General features: G+C 40.9%; 1 protein-coding gene across 6 annotated transcripts in view; it reads right to left on the reverse strand.

Annotated features, from left to right (window-relative positions):
- Positions 1–20671, reverse strand: part of SRGAP1 (SLIT-ROBO Rho GTPase activating protein 1) — a 232356-nt gene that overhangs the window by 76235 nt on the left and 135450 nt on the right. For all 6 annotated transcript variants that reach the window (XR_005223578.2, XM_037887448.2, XM_007065704.4 and 3 more), the window contains 3 exons: positions 20360–20422; positions 2532–2714; positions 1923–2051 (listed from right to left, as the gene is read on the reverse strand). Coding sequence is in view for 5 of the 6 variants with exons in the window: in XM_037887448.2 (XP_037743376.1) it covers positions 1923–2051; positions 2532–2714; positions 20360–20422 (375 nt within the window). In the remaining variant the exon portion in view is untranslated. The remainder of the gene's footprint in view (positions 1–1922; positions 2052–2531; positions 2715–20359; positions 20423–20671) is intronic.

Raw genomic sequence — 20671 nt, forward strand, 5'->3', positions numbered from 1 at the left:
CTTCTGCTTCTGGTAGTATCTTTCCTCCAGGTCAGTGAAAACAGTTTGGTCTGGTCAGTTTTCACTCCTGCTATTGAAAACTCTGTGGAGATCAGTGAAATTGACAGAATCAGGTCAATTTTCCAATCTGCAGTTTGAGAAAGTTCTTTCCAAAACTGGAAACAGGGACTGGAGCTATTCTCTGGGGAGGACGACTCAAAAATAGAGGCCAGACAAGGTGACGATTAGCAGGGACATCACCAATACCCTTGCAGAGGAGGCTCTGTAGTGATGGTGGTGGAAAAACAGAAAAAAATCCTCCTTTCCTCCTTCCAGCAGATAGAGGGGGTGTACCTTTGTCAGATAACTACTAACTAGAGGCTACAAAAATGGAACCCGCAAACAGGGTCCAGGGACAGCAGTCTAAGAGTCTTGGAGAGCTTGATTTCTCACTTAAAGTGTTGCCCCTGTACAGAGGAGGCTCTAATCTTAGATTAGTCCTCTGGCTTAATTTTCTGACTATTAGGAGTCAGGTAAATTTTTCAGTGTATGAGGAGGTGGATTGGGGTGAGTGGATGCATGGATGTGGGTGGGGAAATGACAGAAAAGACAAATATGGGTGCTAAGGGAGAGAGATTTTGGGAGAACTGGGAGACAAAACAAAGGGGAAGAGAGAGAGCATGCAATAGAGTAAAAGAAAGAGGAAGAGAAGAGGAAACTGGAAAAGAGGAAATAACTGATATTGAGAAAACAGCAAGAAAAGATACGCCATTTCTTAGAAGAAAGAAGGAAAAAAGGTATTGTGAAGGCAGAAGGAAAATAAAATAACAAAAGCAAGAGAAATTATGTAAGTTACATTAAAAATATTTATATTAAAAGGAAGTTATAATTTTACAATATTATAATTAAACACAAAACTACACAGCTATTCTAGTCCATTAAATTGCAGTGGGGATTTTGCACCTTGGCTAGTCGGTGTCATGTAAATTTTTCAAGGCCTGCGATAAACCCATGCTATAAAACACAGAGTCAAGCGAGCTTGTCCTATAATATAGAACATGTTGATGTCAGTGCATGACATTTGTGAATATATATGCCATTTAAAGTGTAGTTCTACTCTGAAAAGTGATTATAAATATGGTGATCTGATGTTTCCTGTCTCAAAGTTTTCTGTATCTAATACAGTAAGTTTACATTTTTTTTTTAAAATGCCAGGCCTACAACCTCATCCTGGGCTCAGAGTCAAGCTGGGTTTCTTCCATCACTTGCATACAGATTCTGCAGGCCAAATTCTGATAAGTTACACCTGTGTAACCCCACTGCCTTCAATGGCTTTGCAAAGATGTAGCTCATTGAAACTCATCAGACATTTGTGTTGATGATGTACAAGGTGGAATTGATCCAGTATAGTCTATGCGGTGCTAACAGGACTAAAAATCAGTAAAAATGTATTTTTTGCCATTAAAATGAACATAAGTGATTCTGAGTACACATAAGGAACAGGGTTTTTTGAGTAAGGTACCATTTTTATATGGTCACTTTAGAGAGTAAAACCACAGTTTAAAGTTTTTAACTTGCAGCATTAAAATTCTTCATTCTTGTTCCAGAAACATTTCCCACCATAATGTGGAAATGGCCAACCATTTCTGTGTTTAGTGCTATTGTTGCCATGTTTTCTCCAGTCACCTAGGGGAAAAAAATTTGCCCACTAAATTTTAAAGACATGAACCCAGCTTCCCACCAGCATCTGTTTTTGTAAAATATAAAACTAAAAGGAAAACCCATTGGTTCCACTATGAAATATTATAGCGATCAATATACTATATGATCAGTGACAAATGTAACTAAACATTGTACACTTCCTCTTTGAAGATGAAAAGCAGACCAAAAAACACTACGTATTACTCCTGAAGAGAATATAGGTATAAACATCAAGTACTTACATCAATTAAATCTGAAAGGTCATGAATATAATACTTGAAAACAGAAGCGTTGGTTGCTTCAAGGGTTAGTAGGTACTCATTTCGGGCTTTAATAGATTTCAGCTTGTTCTCAGAGTATTTTGCTTGACGCTGAGAAAGAAATTGTGTATTAATATAGAGAGAAAGTTTGAATACCTCAAATGTATCATTCAACAAAATAAATAAGTGCGCATGAATTGTTACTATCAACTAGAAAGAAACTTCAATTTTTGCTATGCATTTAACAGAAACACAATTTCAAAACGCCATCAACAGAAAATTTAATTTATGAACAAGCCATGTAATGAGGAAATTACGGGGAGTAAAATCACTCACTATCTCTGAATTGCAAGTTCTCTGTAAGCTACTACTAGTTTATAACACTAATATATCTAACTAGCTACTGCTAGTTTATCACAGGTTATATTAAACTCATTATATGCCACATATTTCCTTAATGGACAATCTCTCTCTAAAACCATTCTATAGAAGCATATACATCTAAGCTACAGCTTCAAAGGAATCTCAGAACTACACTGAATTTATTTCAAATTAAACAGGACAACCAGCTTTTAATGAAATCCTATTTACTTTTTCCTTCATTTTCTCAATCTTCTTCACAGAACTCCTCCTCTGGTGTCTCTCCTCTAGTCGAATATGAAAGACAGGGTCTCCTGATCTCCCAATCTGTTTTTCTTCTTGCTTCTCTGCCTCCTTCAACTTGCTTTCTGCACTGATGCTCTCTGCATGATACATATGGTATGTTTTCATGACCTGTGGAAGAGACGGTCAAAGAAGAGTTAAGAGACAATAGATATAAAAAAGCTTCTCATAAAAAAAAAAAAAAATCACAGGGCACCTGAATAAAAATACCATCTTATGAAGCCTCAGCAGGTGGGATGCGCTGAAGAAACAGAAGCAGCTTCTGTAGCTGAATAGTCAGCAAGGCCTAAGAAGCTTTCATAGGCTGGCAGACATTGAGGAGGACTCCCAGCTGGATAGGCTCAATGGTGACTTAGTCTCATTTGACAGCTTTTGAAACATGGCTTAGCAGTGATTCTCAGCAGCCTGCTGTATGCTATTTCAGGTGAATATAGAACAGATGTTTTTTAAAGTTTTGTGCAAAAAAATCCCAAAAGCTTTTGGAGAACTCTAATTGTGCATAATGTATGTAAGTACTAAACTATTTAGCACTTAAGCTGTTGATAGAACTAAAATGTGATCTATATTGAAAATAAAACAGCAGACTGTTCACTTCCTTCCTTAATGAACACAGAAAATTTGGTACAGCATTTCAAAATGAGTTGATTTTTGAATACATTTGCAAACACAGGATTACAGCTTCTATGCAAAAATACCTAATATATGGAAATGATATTATTATATTACGGCAGGATGCATTCAGAACAGCACGGCACTGCATTATGCACTATACATTTGCATAGTAAGAGATACTCCCTGCCCCAAAGACCCTACAATCTAAACAGACAAGACAGACAAAGGTTTGGAAGAGGAAGCAGAGATACAGCAGGGCAATGGCCAAGCTGGGTACAAAATGCAGGCCTATTGAGTCCCAGTTGTACATTGCTTAAATTTAACTGAATGTTATGTTTTACCCATTACATTTGGCATTCTTACTAAAAAGCACTTCTAACAGCAAGAAATAATCTATGCAGAGGGATTCATGTTATATATATATGAAATAAAAGAACTGATAAAATACAACAGATCATAATTTTTCAATAATTTTGTTTTGTAAAATAAACACTGAAAAGAACAGCAAGTGATGAGATTCCATTAAAGATGACATGAAAAGGAAATTAAAAATATGGGTTGTGGCCTTTAGAAGATACTTTTTATATAGAAAGCCTACAAGATTTTTTCAGCAAAAGCATGCCAGCCTCAGAATGAGAACCATGCTCTTTTAGCTCGGAGGCCAAGGCCTACCCCACCATCCGGGCCAAACAGGAAAGTCATTTAGTTTTTCTGTCTCAGTTTTTTTGCCAGTAAAAAGGGCATAATGACACTTTGCACTTTTTCAGCTGCAGACCTCAAGTTGCTTGACAAAAGTGGCTAAGCCTGAGTAGTGCTGTTTTACAAACAAACTAGGCACTCAGATGTGAAGCAATTTTCCAGAGAGCCCCTGTAGTCTAGCTGATGAGATATAACTGTGTCTCACACTCCCCACCAACTGTTTACACATGAAACAGAAGCTGTGACATTCCAGCAAGCAGCACTAAGGGAATACAGGAGGCACTACTGCTAGGAACTAGCTCTCTCGGAGGACTCCAATAAGCCCAGACTGGAGTGCCATTCCCTCAAGCCTCATATCCCTGGAGAGAGCTCCTTCTTCATCTCAACCTCTCCTTACACGTAAGGATTACAAAATCCATAGCACCTCAATAGACACTACTTCCAAAGCAAATCTTTGTCAACTCCACCCTCTCCTGAAGCCTGGCCTTGACTCTGTCTCCTGAGGAACAGAGAGTCCATTTCAAATTCACATTTCCATCTGAAAACGTATCTGCTAGTGTTATAAGTAAAACATACAATTACTAGAATTGGAAGAGACTTGTGTTTGTCTGTTTTTGCAGGTTTCAGAGTAGCAGCCTTGTTAGTCTGTATCCGCAAAAAGAACAGGAGTACTTTTGGCACCTTGGAGACTAACAAATTTATTTGAGCATAAGCTTTCGTGGGCTACAGCCCACTTCATCGGATGCATAGAATGGAACATATAGTAAGAAGATATATATACACATACAGAGAACGTGAAAAGGTGGAAGTTGCCATACCAACTCTAAGGGGCTAATTAATTAAGATGAGCTTCTCCTGCTGATAATAGCTCATCTTAATTAATTAGCCTCTTAGAGTTGGTATGGCAACTTCCACCTTTTCACGTTCTCTGTATGTGTATATATATCTTCTTACTATATGTTCCATTCTATGCATCCGATGAAGTGGGCTGTAGCCCACGAAAGCTTATGCTCAAATAAATTTGTTAGTCTCCAAGGTGCCACAAGTACTCCTGTTCTGTTTTTGCAGTATACCAAGGGCTGGTCTACACACAGCGTTTGCACCGAGAGAACCGTATTGGTTTGGAAATTAATACAGTTAAATTGGTGCAGCCCTAGTGCAGATGCAGTGATATCAGCAGTGACATTAACATATATATGATGTGTCTGCATCCACACTGGAAGGTTATTCTACTTTAACTATATCAGTTTCTAACAGGTGTCGTTAAATCAGTGCACAAAGTATAGACCAGCCCTTACTTTGTGCATTTGGCTTGTGTATAGTGTGTTTTGTTGATGGCACTTCCTATTTCATGCATTGTTATGATTACATCATTCTCAGGCAATTCTCTGGAGAGCTCACAAGCACAGTCCTCCCCAGGTTCTGCCAGTGGGTGTTTACCAGTAATAGCAGCAACACTTTAATTGCAGAGGCAGCAGGCAGATATTTGCACAAAATGAAAGGGATTAGAGGGGTGACTGGGCCCAAACATTTTTGGTGTTGTTCCCACAAGACAGACAGACAACATGAAGTTTGCATGTGAAGTTGCACAATTAGCTCTTTTTCTTAATTTTCTACCATGTTTTGCGGGATGTTCTCTCTCTCTCTCTCTCTTTGCACTAGAGGGTCTAAAATGATGTCAAATCATAGAAGAGATTGGTAAAAACCTCCCTTGCCCAAATCTTCTGCTTACTGAAAGCTTGTGGAATGGACTCTAAATTCTAAATTCAGAAAACAGACTCGTTAGTTTAATTTTTTTGGTAGTCTGTTTCACTTTCTGGTTCTCATGCAGAAGTGCAATGTTGCAATGCTTATTTTGCAAATGCTGCATAAGAATATTGAAATCCAAACAAAAACCTTGTTTATTTTTTTTAAGAAGTTATGAAAATGCTACTGATATGAAAATGTAAAAACACCCTACATTTTGCAACTAAACTGCCAGTCAGTGTCTCTTTAAATGAATTACAAATTCTCAGTACAAATTTTAAAGCTGCCCATCAGAATGTGCCTCTCTATTGGAATGATTAAATTATCCTATAATTTATTTTCTTATTGTTTTGTTTATTTAGTAAAAGCCCTCCATATGAGATAAACAAACACCTTCACTTCTAAATATTTTTTAAAGAAACCGCAATTTCAAAAATATATGGATGTTTTACTCTTTGTGCAAATCTACAATATAATTGGAAAATTCAAAGTTAATGCAAGATCAAGACAAAGATCAATAAGACAAAGACAAGATCAATAAGATTTATGATGCATTTCCTGCCTAATGGCAGCATTTTAAAATTAAAAACAATTTAAAAAATAATCAAATCAGTAATACATATCCATCTTGCTCATCAATACTTAGATATTTCAGTGGCAATTCTTTTAGGGTCCAATTCAGTTACAGAAGTCAATGGGAGATTTTCTTGTACAAAGAGTTCTGATCTGGGTCCTCAAGCTATTATTTGGAACAAATATCCTGGTGAAATGTACAGTGCTCCTCTCAATTGCCTGACAAACTGTTGAACTGATAGGCCATACTGTCAGAATATATATCACTGTAGTGACTTTAATTAGTCCCAAAAGTGGTTATTGATCTGCCATCAAGTGTTCATTGAAGAGGAAGAGTAAGGTCATAATTTCACAAATGCTGGGCTGTCATCATGACAGATACAGTGCGCTCCTGTTCTGTATTTGACAGACATCTTTAAATGCAGTATCAGTCTTCCTATAAAATAAAATGAGTTTAATTCTGCCAATTTAGCAGGTGTTATAGGTGCATTACAGATGTTTTAAAATAAGGATTTCTGACCCCCCAACAAAGGCTGAAGAGCTAGCTCAGTGGTTTGAGCATTGGCCTGCTAAACCCGGGGTTGTGAGTTCAATCCTTGAGGGGGCCATTTGGGATCAGGGCAAAAATTGGGGATTGGTCCTGCTTTAAGCAGGGGGTTGGACTAGATGACCTCCTGAGGTCCCTTCCAACCCTGGTATTCTACGATCATCTTAGAGGGAGGGATAGCTCAGTGGTTTGAGCGTTGGCCTGCTAAACCCACAGGTGTGAGTTCAATCCTTGAGGAAGCCATTTAGGGATCTGGGCAAAAATTGGGGATTGGTCCTGCTTTGGGCAGGGAGTTGGACTAGATACCTCCTGAGGTCCCTTCCAACCCTCATATTCTATTCTATGACAAAGTCATCCTAAAAGTGGCTGGAAAGGGTTATGCTGCACCAAATTACAAGTGTTCTATTTGCAAAGAAATAGATTACCCTTGATTTTAGTGTGGAAGCCTCAGTGTCATTGATAGGAGTTCCGTATGTAGATGGAGGGCAGTATATGGCACTCACGCATCATGGTGAAGTGCATATTACAGAAAAATTGGATAATTATTTTAGTTAAATGCACAAATTCATTGTGCAGATCCATCAATAAGAAAGTAATTTGTGCTATGTAAGACAACTGGGTTTTGTGGGGACATGGCGGGAAGTTTTTTTGTTAAAAGGCTGTTTTTCATTTCCGCTTTGCTATCATGTTATAGGATTGTTCCCATCGCTCTGCATTTTTCATAATAGTGGATTGAGGGTCTGGCTCAAAAATTTAAACTTCTTTTGTTGAAAACTTCCCATCCCCCCAACTATCAGAGCTGCCCAGAGCATCAAGATATAACACGAGATGTTAACATTATCTGCTGAGAGAAGGAACAAATCTAATTTTTATAATAAAACTGCATAATTAATAGTCTTGTCCCTTGTTTATCATGAAAACGCTACTCAACTGCATCAATGGGTGGGGGAACTTGATGGGGCAAGTGGTGAAAGGGGGACACTTGCTAGAGGACAATAGGTAGCTCCTCCCCCTAGGAGCCTCTGTCACCCATTTAGCCAGCTGGGGAAGGGGGGTGCTAATTGACCAGCAATTCCCAAATCTCAGGATTTAGCCCAGCACAGGGGCTATGTGGAACCTCTTTTGGCTCCATTCTAGCAGAGAAAGGGTTACTCATCTGCTTCCAGCAGCAGCAACAGCAGTCCTCAAGTTGCAGAGGAAGGCTGGTAAGAATTCTGGGGCCCCTTTCCCCAGGGGCAGAGGGTCTACCTCTGCCTCCCTTGGCATGGGGGCTCTGCCTGCTAAAGGAGGGATTCCATTACGACTCCCCCGGGAGCTCCCTGGGAGGCCGGGAGCCACATGAGTGTGGCCCTGGAACCGTGTCCAGGGCTAGCCCTGGACCAAATGGCTCCCCAGCTGAAGAGCTAGCTCGGTGGTTTGAGCATTGGCCTGCTAAACCTGGGGTTGTGAGTTCAATCCTGGAGGGTGCCATTTGGGATCAGGGCAAAAATTGGGGATTGGCCCTGCTTTAAGCAGGGGGTTGGACTAGATGACCTCCTGAGGTCCCTTCCAATGCTGGTATTCTATGATCATCTTTGGTGCCCCCCCCTCCATTTGTTAAACTTTTGAATACCTTATTTTTATTGCATTAGTAGCCCCTTTCATGACTTTGCTGCACGATTTGCATGCATGATTTATCCCTGTCATAAGACAATAAATGAGGCTGGTGACGACCTTTGTTTTACACTGTGGGTGGTTTAACATTCTTTATCATGCAGTAAATGTCCTGGAAGTGGATAATGGTGTTACTGATGCTCTCTTGCTCTCAGGATGACCAATTGCAGGAACAAACCCAGCTGGCCAGCAGGGACTTGCAGCCATTGCCCCAACAACTTGGGGATATTGGCTCATGACAGCAGTAGGATTAGTTGAAAACTTGGTTGCCCTGAGGACTCTAAGGACCTATAAGGCCAGCCGTTCAGAATTAGCGAAATTTAGGGAACAGGAAGGGCTTCATTGTGGGTGGCCTATACCCACACATCAGGGGTCACAACAAGTGGTGCCTCTGACCCACCACTGGTGGGCTCCCTTCACGATCTCTGGCCGGCTAGTGGGCCTATCCTTCTGGAGTACATTGGTGGGTTTCCCAGACCCATGCGGGCATTTCATAGCAAGGAAACTGTTAGAAGGGTGGTCCTGGAGGGGTGGGGGCTAGAGTGACGACAGGTTACCCACTCTGTTGGAGTTTCCAAAGGCTCTGCCTGGGGCCGCAGCTGTAGGAGGCAGGCCATTTTATTTAAGGTGGCATTTATTGTTGCCTTCTTTGGCACTTTGAGAGTGAGTCAGCTGATGTCTATGGGAGCTGCAGACAGGTCCCAGAGTGCGTTAAATGTAACAGATGTGCAACTGTGTGCAGGAGTGGTGTCCTTGTGCTTACAGTACTCAAAAACAGACCAGAAGGGAAGAGGGACCTATGTGGCGTTAAAGGAATGTGCAGACGAGCACTTGTTCCCCATAAAGGTGATAAGAGTCTCACTAAAATCCAGGGCCGGCAACCAGGCCTGTTGTTCTCATGTGATGATGGCAGCTTCCTGACAAGGTATCAATTCAGCATGGTACTGAAAAACACCCTGCACTACTGTGGTCTTCACCAGGGTAAATTTAGTACTTATTTTTTTCAGGATCAGTGAAATGTCAGTGGCTGCAGAGGGTTTTGGCCCACGTTAGGTGCAGGCAATAGAGCACTAAAAATCAAGGGCTACAGGACTTATGTCTGCACCAAGGAAAAGATGGCAGGGAACGGCGAAACATACATAACCCAATGTGCTTGTTTGTTTTAGAAGCTACCCAGAGCGTACGCAATGTTTGGATTTGTTGGCACCCTATATTGCACTGGGGCCATAAGACGCTGCCAGGACAGCAGACGGATCTCAGCTGGGCTTCAGTGCTGAAGCTGTTAGTATCCACAAGAGGCATGCAGTGGGATCAGGTTGTACCACTTCTGCATTCACTGACAAAAAAGGGCTAGAGCGCATGTGGGAAAGATTAGAAAAAGTAAATAATGGGGTCACCAAGATATTCCTGGAGAAAGGGGGTTCCATGATACACCATAGGGACATCGATTACAATCGGCTGGAAGTTTTCAGGGATGATGGTGTATATCCATCAGACGGAGGTGCTGACATATGGCTACGGCATGTGCAGACATGGGTTGAGCAAGTGGTGTGATACCATGTGGCGTGGTTGGGTGGAGAGTGACCGAGCTTGTTGCTGGCACTCCCTGTGGCTGGTTTCCAGTGCAGCTAAGAGAAAAAAAGATTTCTAGAGGTAAAAGACCTGGGATTTTGGTGTTGGGCCTTAGGCTCATGTGCTAGGATGAGACCTTCTGGCCTTCGTGGGCTGAGGTCCTCACCCTTCTGCACCCTCGGTCCCTCTTGCAGGGGCGGGGAAGGGTGCTAGGACTCAGAAAGAACCGAGTCCTGCGGGGTAGGGCTGAAGAGAGCATACCCCGCCTTACGGGTTCTATGGTAAGCCCTGCAGCACTGGAACCAATTAAATGGCTGGTATAGGAAAGTATGGGTGATGAGCGGGTAGTGCCCCTCCCCGTGTTAAAGTTGTGGTCTGCCACTTAATTCCATGCATGTGTCTGTCCTCATGTTGCTGCTGTGTCCACATCAACAGGCATTTAACAGAACACCAGCTTATTGTTGCTGAAATTACTGTCTTTGATTTATTTCAAAACTGCCTCCAGTAAAGTAGTATTTCTTTCTGGAAACTGAGTGTGTGTGTGATTCATTAATCTGGCCAGCTGGCACTTCCCCAGAGAAATAAAGCAAAATCTTATACTAATTTCCCATTTTCCTTGGTCTCTCACACTTGTGTTCAGAGGACTGTTAGTAGACTGGATATTAGATATTTTCATCATCCTACTCACTTCCATACCAATCTCTGATGCAAGTCCTGGAAATATCACTGATGTTTTACTGCCATCTTGGCATTACTGACCTCACTATGTATCAAATCTCTAGTACTCTGCAATAAGTTGGACATAACTTCTGTGTATTATCATTGTATTCGGTGGCACTCCTGTGCAGCAGTATGAAAATTCTGTAGCAACTTCCTTTAAAATTAAACACTGGAGATTTTTAATGAATTATATAAGGCAATGAGATATACAATCAGTACAGCAGCCCGTGTTATTTATTTTAATATTAAATTCATTTTATTTTGCACTATCCCCACATTTTCAGACTTCAGCATATCACAGGTTTTTGTATTTTGCTTACGAAAATTGTCAGGGCAGAAGGTTTTGACAGCTGAGTAGAGGATACCAACATGTATTTTTAGGATACCTCAAAAATTCCTGGTCTTTGATATACACAGCAGATATTCACAAAAAGAAAAGGAGTACCAGTGGCACCTTAGAGACTAACCAATTTATTTGAGCATTAGTCTCTAAGGTGCCACAAGTACTCCTTTTCTTTTTGCGAATACAGACTAACACAGCTGCTACTCTGAAACCTGTCATACAGCACATATTGTCCGTCATTACTATCACTTAACTTCTGCAAAATGGTTTGATTGGAGTGGAGAAGCAACAAAAGGATCATTCTAAATCCAGGTTTAAACACAGTTTACTTACCACTTACTGCAGTCCCTCTGAATCTATTAAAACTGTATATGGCCAAGGCTGGATTAAGGCAATCCAAGGCCCTAGGCTCACGGCCAGATTCCTGGGGTCAAGTTTCTCAGTTGGAGCAGGAAATGCCCACTGAGGTACATGAAGCAATTAACACCTCTTAAAGCTATTGTTTCAGGCTGTTTGCAGACACAGGCAGACATCACTACATAAATTACACTCCGGTGATCTTTTCAAGATTGTCTCCTCTACCATAAGGAGTGTAATTTACTATGTTTAAATGAAAGTGGATACTCTGATTTATTTATTTATTTGGTGTATGCAATCCAGTCAAGCCAAGCCACAGTGTTCTTATCAACGATATTTAATGCATGAAGACCTCCAGAAAGTTGAGTCATGTTGCAGTTCTCAACAATGTCTGTCAGGGTTTGTGGCTGGACACATTGACATACTGGACTGTCTCTAAAATGCCACTGAAATTCCACTGCAGCGCAAATTCCCTGTCTGGTATGAAACTGATTCAGAAGGCTCTGTTGCCTTTGCAGAAAATCAAACCTGGGTTGACGCTGAGTGGGGTCAGAGATAAGAGAATTATTTCTCACTTTCTCTGCGGACCATGAAGAAGAAGAATCATAGAAGATTAGGGTTGGAAGAGACCTCAGGAGGTCATCTAGTCCAATCCCCTGCTCAAAGCAGGACCAACCCCAACTAAATCATCTCAGCCAGGGCTTTGTCAAGCCAGGCCTTAAAAACCTCTAAGGATGGAGATTCCACCACCTGAAGCTCATCACATGTCCTCTACCATAAACCACCACAGTTAGTACACTGCTTGTGTCTATGCATAGTTGGCACCTTGTGTTGGCACTTCGCGTACTCACAGGAGTGCTTGTTTCGATGCACAGTGAGGTGCACCGTAGGTAGGTATTGCAGTGTATAACTCACTACCATCCACTGTCTTTTCAGAAGTTTTTGGCAACGCATGGTGGGGCAGAAACAAGTCTTAGAGGGATGACCGGGATTGCAGAGTCATGTTTCCATCATGCAACTTTCTCCATCTCATAATGTCATCTCTATCCCCTAATTTTCATGCCTATTTTTAAAATCTCACAAACCCCTGTGGGACTTGTTGCTGTCCACTATCTCTGACAGTAGCATCGAGCCTGCATAGCCCTGCACTGTTGTCATGAACATTGCAAGCATAGGATGTACAATCCTCCAGTATTTGCAGAGCTGCAAGAAGATCCAAGGGGAACATGATGATTTCCTGGAGGTCAGAATGCTGTGTCAACGCAGGTAATGTAGTGTCTACATTTGCGCTGCGTCGACCTCAGTACATCATCCATGGTTCAACGCCATGTGGGGAGATGGTGTTTGCATAATGGTTAGCTTACATAGGTGGGAGACAAAGTTAAGTGTAGACACATGAATAACTAGGTTGATGCATGGTGGCTTATGTCAAACTAACTTTGTAGTGTGTATATTATATATATATACACACACACACACACACACACACACACACACAGAAAACATGAAAAAATGGGTGTTGCCATACCAACTATAACATGAGTAATCAGTTAAGGTCAGCTATTATCAGCAGGAGAAAAAAAACCTTTTGTAGTGATAATCAGGATGGCCCATTTCCAACAGTTGACAAGAAGGTGTGAGTAACAGCAGGGGGAAAAATAAGCATGTGGAAATAGTTTTACTTTGTGTAATGACCCATACACTCCCAGTCTTTATTCAAGCCTAATTTAATGGTGTCCAATTTGCAAATTAATTCCAATTGAGCAGTTTCTCGTTGGAGTCTGTTTGTGAAGTTTTTTTTGTTGTAGTATTGCGACTTTTAGGTCTGTAAGCGAGTGACCAGGGAGATTGAAGTGTTCTCCGACTGGTTTTTGAATGTTATAATTCTTGACGTCTGATTTGTGTCCATTTATTCTTTTACGTAGAGACTGTCCGGTTTGGCCAATGTACATGGCAGAGGGGCATTGCTGGCACATGATGGCATATATCACATTGGTAGATGTGCAGGTGAAAGAGCTTCAGGCTGGGGGGCTGTCTGTCAAGCGTTCTTACAACTACAGAACCCACCTGCTGAAGTGAAGAAACAGATTGACAGAGTCAGAAGAGTACCCAGAAGTTACCTACTACAGGACAGGCCCAACAAAGAAAGTAACCGAAAGCCACTAGCCGTCACCTTCAGCCCCCAACTAAAACCTCTCCAGCGCATCATCAAGGATCTACAACCTATCCTAAAGGATGATCCCTCACTCTCACAGATCATGGGAGACAGGCCAGTCCTCGCTTACAGACAGCTCCCCAGCCTGAAGCAAATACTCACCAGCAACTACACACCACACAGCAAAAACACTAACCCAGGAACCTATCCTTGCAACAAAGCCCATTGCCAACTGTGTCCACATATCTATTCAAGGGACACCATCATAGGACCTAATCACATCAGCCACACTATCAGAGGCTCATTCACCATCCTGATTATCACCACAAAAGGTTTTTTTTCTCCTGCTGATAATAGCTGACCTTAACTGATTACTCTCATTATAGCTGGTATGGCAACACCCATTTTTTCACGTTTTCTGTGTGTACATCTATATCTATCTACTTACTGTATTTTCCACTGCATGCATCTGATGAAGTGGGTTTTAGCCCACGAAAGCTTATGCTCAAATAAATTTGTTAGTCTCTACGGTGCCACAAGTACTCCTCGTTCACCTTGACACAAGTGTCTTCATTTTGGTGAATCTGGGCAGATCCAGAAAAGCCTGGTCTGGGAGTTACGAGTGTGTACCTCTGTGGACTGTGGATACTGGATTGTCTGCAGCCTTTTGATGAAGCATGGGCAGAGATAGTGGGAAATGACAGATTCCAAGATTTTTTATATTTTCATCTGCCTGGAAGTGTTTTATTTTTTTAAAGCTCTAGCCTTTTCTGTTGCAAAGAGGCTCTACAGTAGAAACTGATGTTCTGTTGCCTCATTAACCCAACCTTGCAGAAAGAGAAGGTTAAGGGATGACTTGATTACAGCCTAAGTATCTACACAGGGAACAAATATTTAATACTGGACTCTTCAGTCTAACAGACAAAGGTATAACACAATCCAATGGCTGGAAGCTGAAGCTAGATAATTTCAGACAGGAAAGAAGGTGTACTTTTTTTTTTTTTTCTTTAAACAGTGAGGGTAATTAACCACTGGAACAATTCACTAAGGGTTGTGGTGGATTCTCCATTCCTAACTATTTTAAAATCCAGATTGGATGTTTTTCTAAAAACTATGCTCTAGCAATTATTTTGGGGAAGTCCTACGGCCTGACGCCAGATTAGATGACCACAGTGGTCCCTTCTGAACTGGGAATCTATGAAAACTGGTCTCTCCAAGCAAACAAACAGCAGCAAAAGTTGGAAACATATTTGGTCCTCATCTAACACACACCCACCCACCCACCCCCCTTAATGAGGGCAATCCTTCAGGTCCCAGTGCAGCACGCACAATCTATAGAGGTACACACTGACACCATCCAGGCCTGTCTTAGGCCCCAGAATTTACTTTTGCAGAACACATTATATCCCCCTTTCTAGTCTCATCAGCAGTGACAGATCTGATATTTAGCTCCAACAGTTTATACACTTGTGAAGAAACTCAGAGTGCTAATTACTAATCTACATTGATTGAGGGAACAGTAGAAACTGGAGCAGGAGAAAGGGGTGAAGCAGCTGGGGTGGGGTGCTGGAAACATGAAAACACTGATTGACTGGCACAGTAAAAGGAAAGTACATACATAATTAAAAATAGTTGTCACTTTTAATGTACTGAATTTGCAATACTTCACCATGAAGTTTAAATATTTGATTATTTTCTGCAGAATGTTTTGAATAATAATATAAGAACAAGTGCAGAAACCAGTGAGAATTTTACGGAAATAAATTAAAATACAAAGACTATTTGTCTTGAAATAATACACAGATGTATGCACTAAACATTTCAGTATCATGTACGAGGTACAAGAATCTTTCACACAATGGGCCAGATGGCTCCTCCCACAGAAAAAGCCACAAGTAGGGGCTTATGGTAGAGGAAAACTGATGTTTCCCTTGTGGGATTTTCCACAGATCATTCCTCTGGGGAAGCCCTTCTTGCCCACTGGGGGGAAAAAAGGGGGCTCAGCACTCAGAATCTATGCTTCCCCAAAATCAACATGGTTCTTTGGCTATCCACTGGAAGCCAGGATCATCTGTTCCTGCTGTTTATTACCTCAATCCTGTTTATGACATCATAACACTAATTATGTTACAAATAGAGAGTGACTATGAAAACAACAGGAACAGATGAAATCCTAAGCAACAAGAATCCTGTTTTCATAGAGAAGTCCATACTAATGAAAACAGGGAAAGAGATAGAGAAAGTATAAATCAGCATAATGGTCTCTAAAAGATTGTTTTCCATAAAGTGTCAGTAGGTTTTTAGTATTCCAGAGTGTGCCTGAATCTTGGAGATATCTCATCTCATTTACATGTTTTTCAGTTCTAAGCTTTGTCATATTGAACACGAAGCAATATCACTTTGTAGCCTCTCTCAAAGGTCAGAGTTTGGGGTTTCATTATAGGCTTATACTTTCAAATTCTTAAAATGCCTTTGAGCAAAAAAGAGCTATTTTTCAAAATTATAAGCCTTTTCTATACTCGATAGGAGGTGACAAATAGCTTTAATTCTTTTGTGACCTCTCTTCCATTTTCCCTCTTGGGCTAGTTTCTTCTTTCTCAATCTACAACATTGTCTATTGACTTTAAGGAGCGAATACAAAGACCACTGAACTATTCCCCTTGACTACAGCAGGCTTTAGATTAGGTCCTCTGAGAGCCATCCTTGAACAGGCTAAAAATGACTTCCCTGGGTAGACGTGCAAGACTGGATTTCCAATGAAGGGTTTTGAAACTGTCTTTTGTTTCTGGCTCCCTCACTAATACAAAAAGCTTAGAACATCTGGTATAGCACTATTTCCAAAACTACTCCTGCACCACTTACTTAGCAATCTGCACATGAGATCAAGCCTAAGTTTTAAAAGGTTCCATTTATAGATTTTTGAACAAAAATCAGCAGGGATGCCCATAGAGAAGCCCCAGTCAACACAACCCATTTATCAACAAGTTCTCAATGTCCCACAAAACCTTGGGATAAATGAGGTTGTAGAGTATAAAGAGTTTGGGCATTCTGGAAGTATGAGTGGCCAGGCTTGCCTGAACTGCTAAAATGTTTGGAGTGGATGGTACTGTCTCGTGTCATTCAAAAGATAACTCCTTTGGATGTGGAATAATATTTTGCTTCCAGCCAATGATCTTAAAGTAACCAGGTAGAGTATTAAAGTTCTCTAACACGTAACTTGCTGTTAAAAAAGTTCTTTAAGGCTTGCTAGAATGATTATATTAATTATTATTATTTGTATCACCATAGCACCAGGGAACCCGTCATGGGCCAGGACCCCATTGTGCTAGGCGCTGTACAAACACAGAACAAAAAGACAGTTGTTGCATCAGTGATCTTACAATCTAAGTATAAAATAAGAGACAACAGATGGAAACAGACAGATGGGGGAATGCAAGGAAACAATGAGACGTTGTCTAAATAGACAAGCCAGACGTAGGGTGGGGAAAGGGTTAGAACACACAAGCAGAGTCAACAGTGTGATAGCAGCAATCATCATGTTAGTGCCATGATTTCGATTAGTTTTGTTTTGGGTGGGTTTACTTAGAAGGGGTCAGCTAAATGGAAAGAAAAGAAAAGGCAGGGGATGCAGGTGACAGGGGAAGTGGGGCAGGAGTGGAGTGAAGCTGATGTGAGAAGACTGAGGAGAGAGGGGAAGGTTTGGAGTAAACAACCAATCACTGTGGGACAGAGAAGGTTTCCCTGGAATGTCTAAAGGATGAAAAGTCCCTGCTTTGGCTCCATCTGGTCCTACAAGCTCCAGTCTCTGTTAAGGGTTAGGTCCTGCAGATGGACACACCTGGGCAGATACCTGAGGCCACGTGGAACCCGACTGAAATCAGTGGGGCTCTGCACAGATACAGGGATGTGCCCAAGCATATCTATTTACAGGATATGGTCCTTACTGAGAAACTCAACCAGTAGAAATCCTAAAACATAATTTATTTACAATGACCACACCTGCTCCTCAAAGAGGCAGTTACTTGATATTTCAGCTAATAACTAGCTCACTTTTTTTCCTCTCTGATGGTCTTTAATCCATCTTTGAGCACAGCAGCTTTTTAAACCTGGAAAGTCATGTAATTTTAATGACCCTTTCTTATAAAATAATAAATTATGCTACAGGTTATAAACCCTTCCTCATACACCATTTTCAGTGGATTAAAAACTTGAATCCTTCTTCTTACTCAGGGAATTCAGAGATGCATGGGGGTACCTGAATGCCAGTCAGTATTCAAAGATTTTAATTTTAACAACTGCAGGAGTGGAAACTGATCATTCCATTAAAAAAAAAATGCAAGGAAGAGAACAAACCAAAGGAGAGAGAGATCAATACCAGTCCACCTTTCACTTAACTGAACCAAATTCAACTGCTTCCCTTCACTTTTTTCACACTGAAAAGGTTGCAATAATTTTATGGTTTTTGTTTATTGCTCATGACTAGAGCCAAATTTTAGTCACGTATATTTTTAGTAAGAGTCATGGACAGGTCACAGGCAGTAAAAAAAAAAAATTCATGGTCTGTGACCTATGTCTTGAACTATATATCTCTGACTAAATCTTGGGGTGGGGGCAGCCTGGATGCTCAAGGGGGTTCCTGGGGTGGGGTGGGGGGGTTGGCAGGGCTGGCAGGCTCCCTACCTGGCTCTGCGCCTCCCTGGAAGTGGCGACATCCCCTGAGCTCAGCTCCTAGGTAGAGGCATGACAGACTGCTCTGCGCCCAGCCTTTGCCCCAAGCGCCAGCTCCGCAGCCAATGGGAACTGCGGCCAATGGGAGCTCTGGGGGCGGAGTGATGTTGTCGCTTCCGGGGAGGCCCCCCCCCAAGGTAAGAGCCGCCCAGAGCCCACCTCACCCCATCCTGTGCCCCAACCCCCTGCCTCCTCCCACACTTAACTCCTGCTGAATATATAAAAAAACCTGCATTCAAGTCACTCAGTCCTACTTCAGCTAATCGCTCAGACAAACAAATTTGGTTACGATTTGCAGGAGATAATGCTTCTTATTTACAATGTCATCTGAAAGTGAGAACAGGCGTTCACATGGCACTGTTGTAGCCAGCGTCACAAGATATTTATGTGCCAGATACCATAATGATTCGCATGTCCCTTCATGCTTCAACCACCATTCCAGAGGACATGCGTCCATGGTGACGACGGGTTCTGCTCGATAATGATCCAAAGCAGAGTGGAATGATGCATATTCATTTTCATTGTCTGAGTCAGATGTCACCAGCGGAAGTCTGATTTTCTTTTTTGGTGGTTCGGGTTCTGTAGTTTCCGCATCGGAGTGTTCTCTTTTAAGACTTCTGAAAGCATGCTCCACATCTCATCCCTCTTAGATTTTGGGCGGCACTTCAGATTCTTAAACCTTGAGTCGAGTGATGTAGCTATTTTTAGAAATCTCACATTGGTACCTTCTTTGCATTCTGTCAAATCTGCTGTGAAAGTGTTCTTAAAATGAACATGCGCTGGGTCAACATCCGAGACTGCTATAACATGAAATATATGGCAGAATTGGGGTAAAACAGAACAGGAGACATACAATTCTCCCCCAAGGAGCTCAGTCACAAATTTAATTAACGCATTATTTTTTTAACAAGTGTCATCAGCATGGAAGCATGTCCTCTAGAATGGTGGCCGAAGCACGAAGGAGCATACGAATGTTTAATATAATCTGGCACGTAAATACCTTGCAATGCCAGCTACAAAAGCGCCAGGTGAACGCCTGTTCTCACTTTGAATTGTCACTGTAAATAAGAAGCAGGCAGCATTATCTCCCATAAATGTAAACAAACTTGTTTGTCTTAGCAATTGGCTGAACAAGAAGTAGGACTGAGTGGACTTGTAGGTTCTGAAGTTTTCCATTGTTTTATTTTTGAATGCAGTTATGTAACAAAAAAAAAAATCTACATTTGTAAGTTAAACTTTCATGATAAAGAGATTGCACTGTAGTACTTGTGTTAGGTGAACTGAAAAATACTATTTTTTTTGTTTTTTACAGTGCAAATATTTGTAATCAAAAAGAAAGTGAGCACTCTACAGTTTATATTTTGTGTTATAATTGAAATCAATATATTTGAAAATGTAAAAAATGTCCAAAATATTTAAATGGTATTCTATTATTTAATATTGCTCGATTAATCGTGATTAATTTTTTTAATCGATTAGTTTTTTAATTGCTTGACAGCCTTACTTAAAACTAAACTCACACTTAAATATTAATACTGTGACAGAATTCAATATTCATTAGAAGCCATGGCATAGTGGTATGACTTCAATGGGACTACTTGATGCTTACAATGTAAGTGTTTCCAGGATCAATTCTTACAAAAATTATGAATGATTGGGAAATGTTATAATGAGCACGCAAGACAGAACATTTCAGCTGATAAATAAGGTGTGCATTGCACTAAGCATATTTACCTACTTCAGGAAATGTATAAAGCTCAGCGAAACATATTGAGAGGAAAAACAACTGGTTGGACTTTGCCAAGACAAAAATACTGTGGCATTTCTATTGGTGCAAGTTGCCATAAGGGGCGCTGGAACAATTTTTATAGTGGGGGTGCTGCTGATGGAAACCATGTATTTAGTGTCTGTTATTACTACTTCAAGCCAAGGGGTGCAGCACCACCCTTAATTTCAGCACCAATGGTTGTCATCTAAAGGGATACTTACAGTGTGCAGAAATCAATTTGTACAAACAGTTCTTGCAACAGAAGCTAACTAAATGTGCTTACCGTATAAAGCTCATTTAGAACTTTCATTAAATCTTCATGAAGCTGGAATGCAATCTCTTTGCTCTGTAATTAAAAAGAAATTATTACGAAGAGGCACTTAAATCTCCACAGAAATCTGCATTCATCATTCATTCATATTTGAAAGCTAGCACAATAAAGATTGTGAAGATGGCATTTTGACAGAATTCCAGTACACTAAAAATTAATGATTCAATGATATAGAGACAGACAACAGCTGGAGAGAAATTTTCTAATAGGAGATCCAGAAGTGATTTAAGAGTGCGATTCCCATGAAGTATCAGGAAATTAGGT

The sequence above is a fragment of the Chelonia mydas genome, chromosome 1 (assembly GCF_015237465.2).
Source record: "Chelonia mydas isolate rCheMyd1 chromosome 1, rCheMyd1.pri.v2, whole genome shotgun sequence".
Taxonomy (NCBI): domain Eukaryota; kingdom Metazoa; phylum Chordata; order Testudines; family Cheloniidae; genus Chelonia; species Chelonia mydas.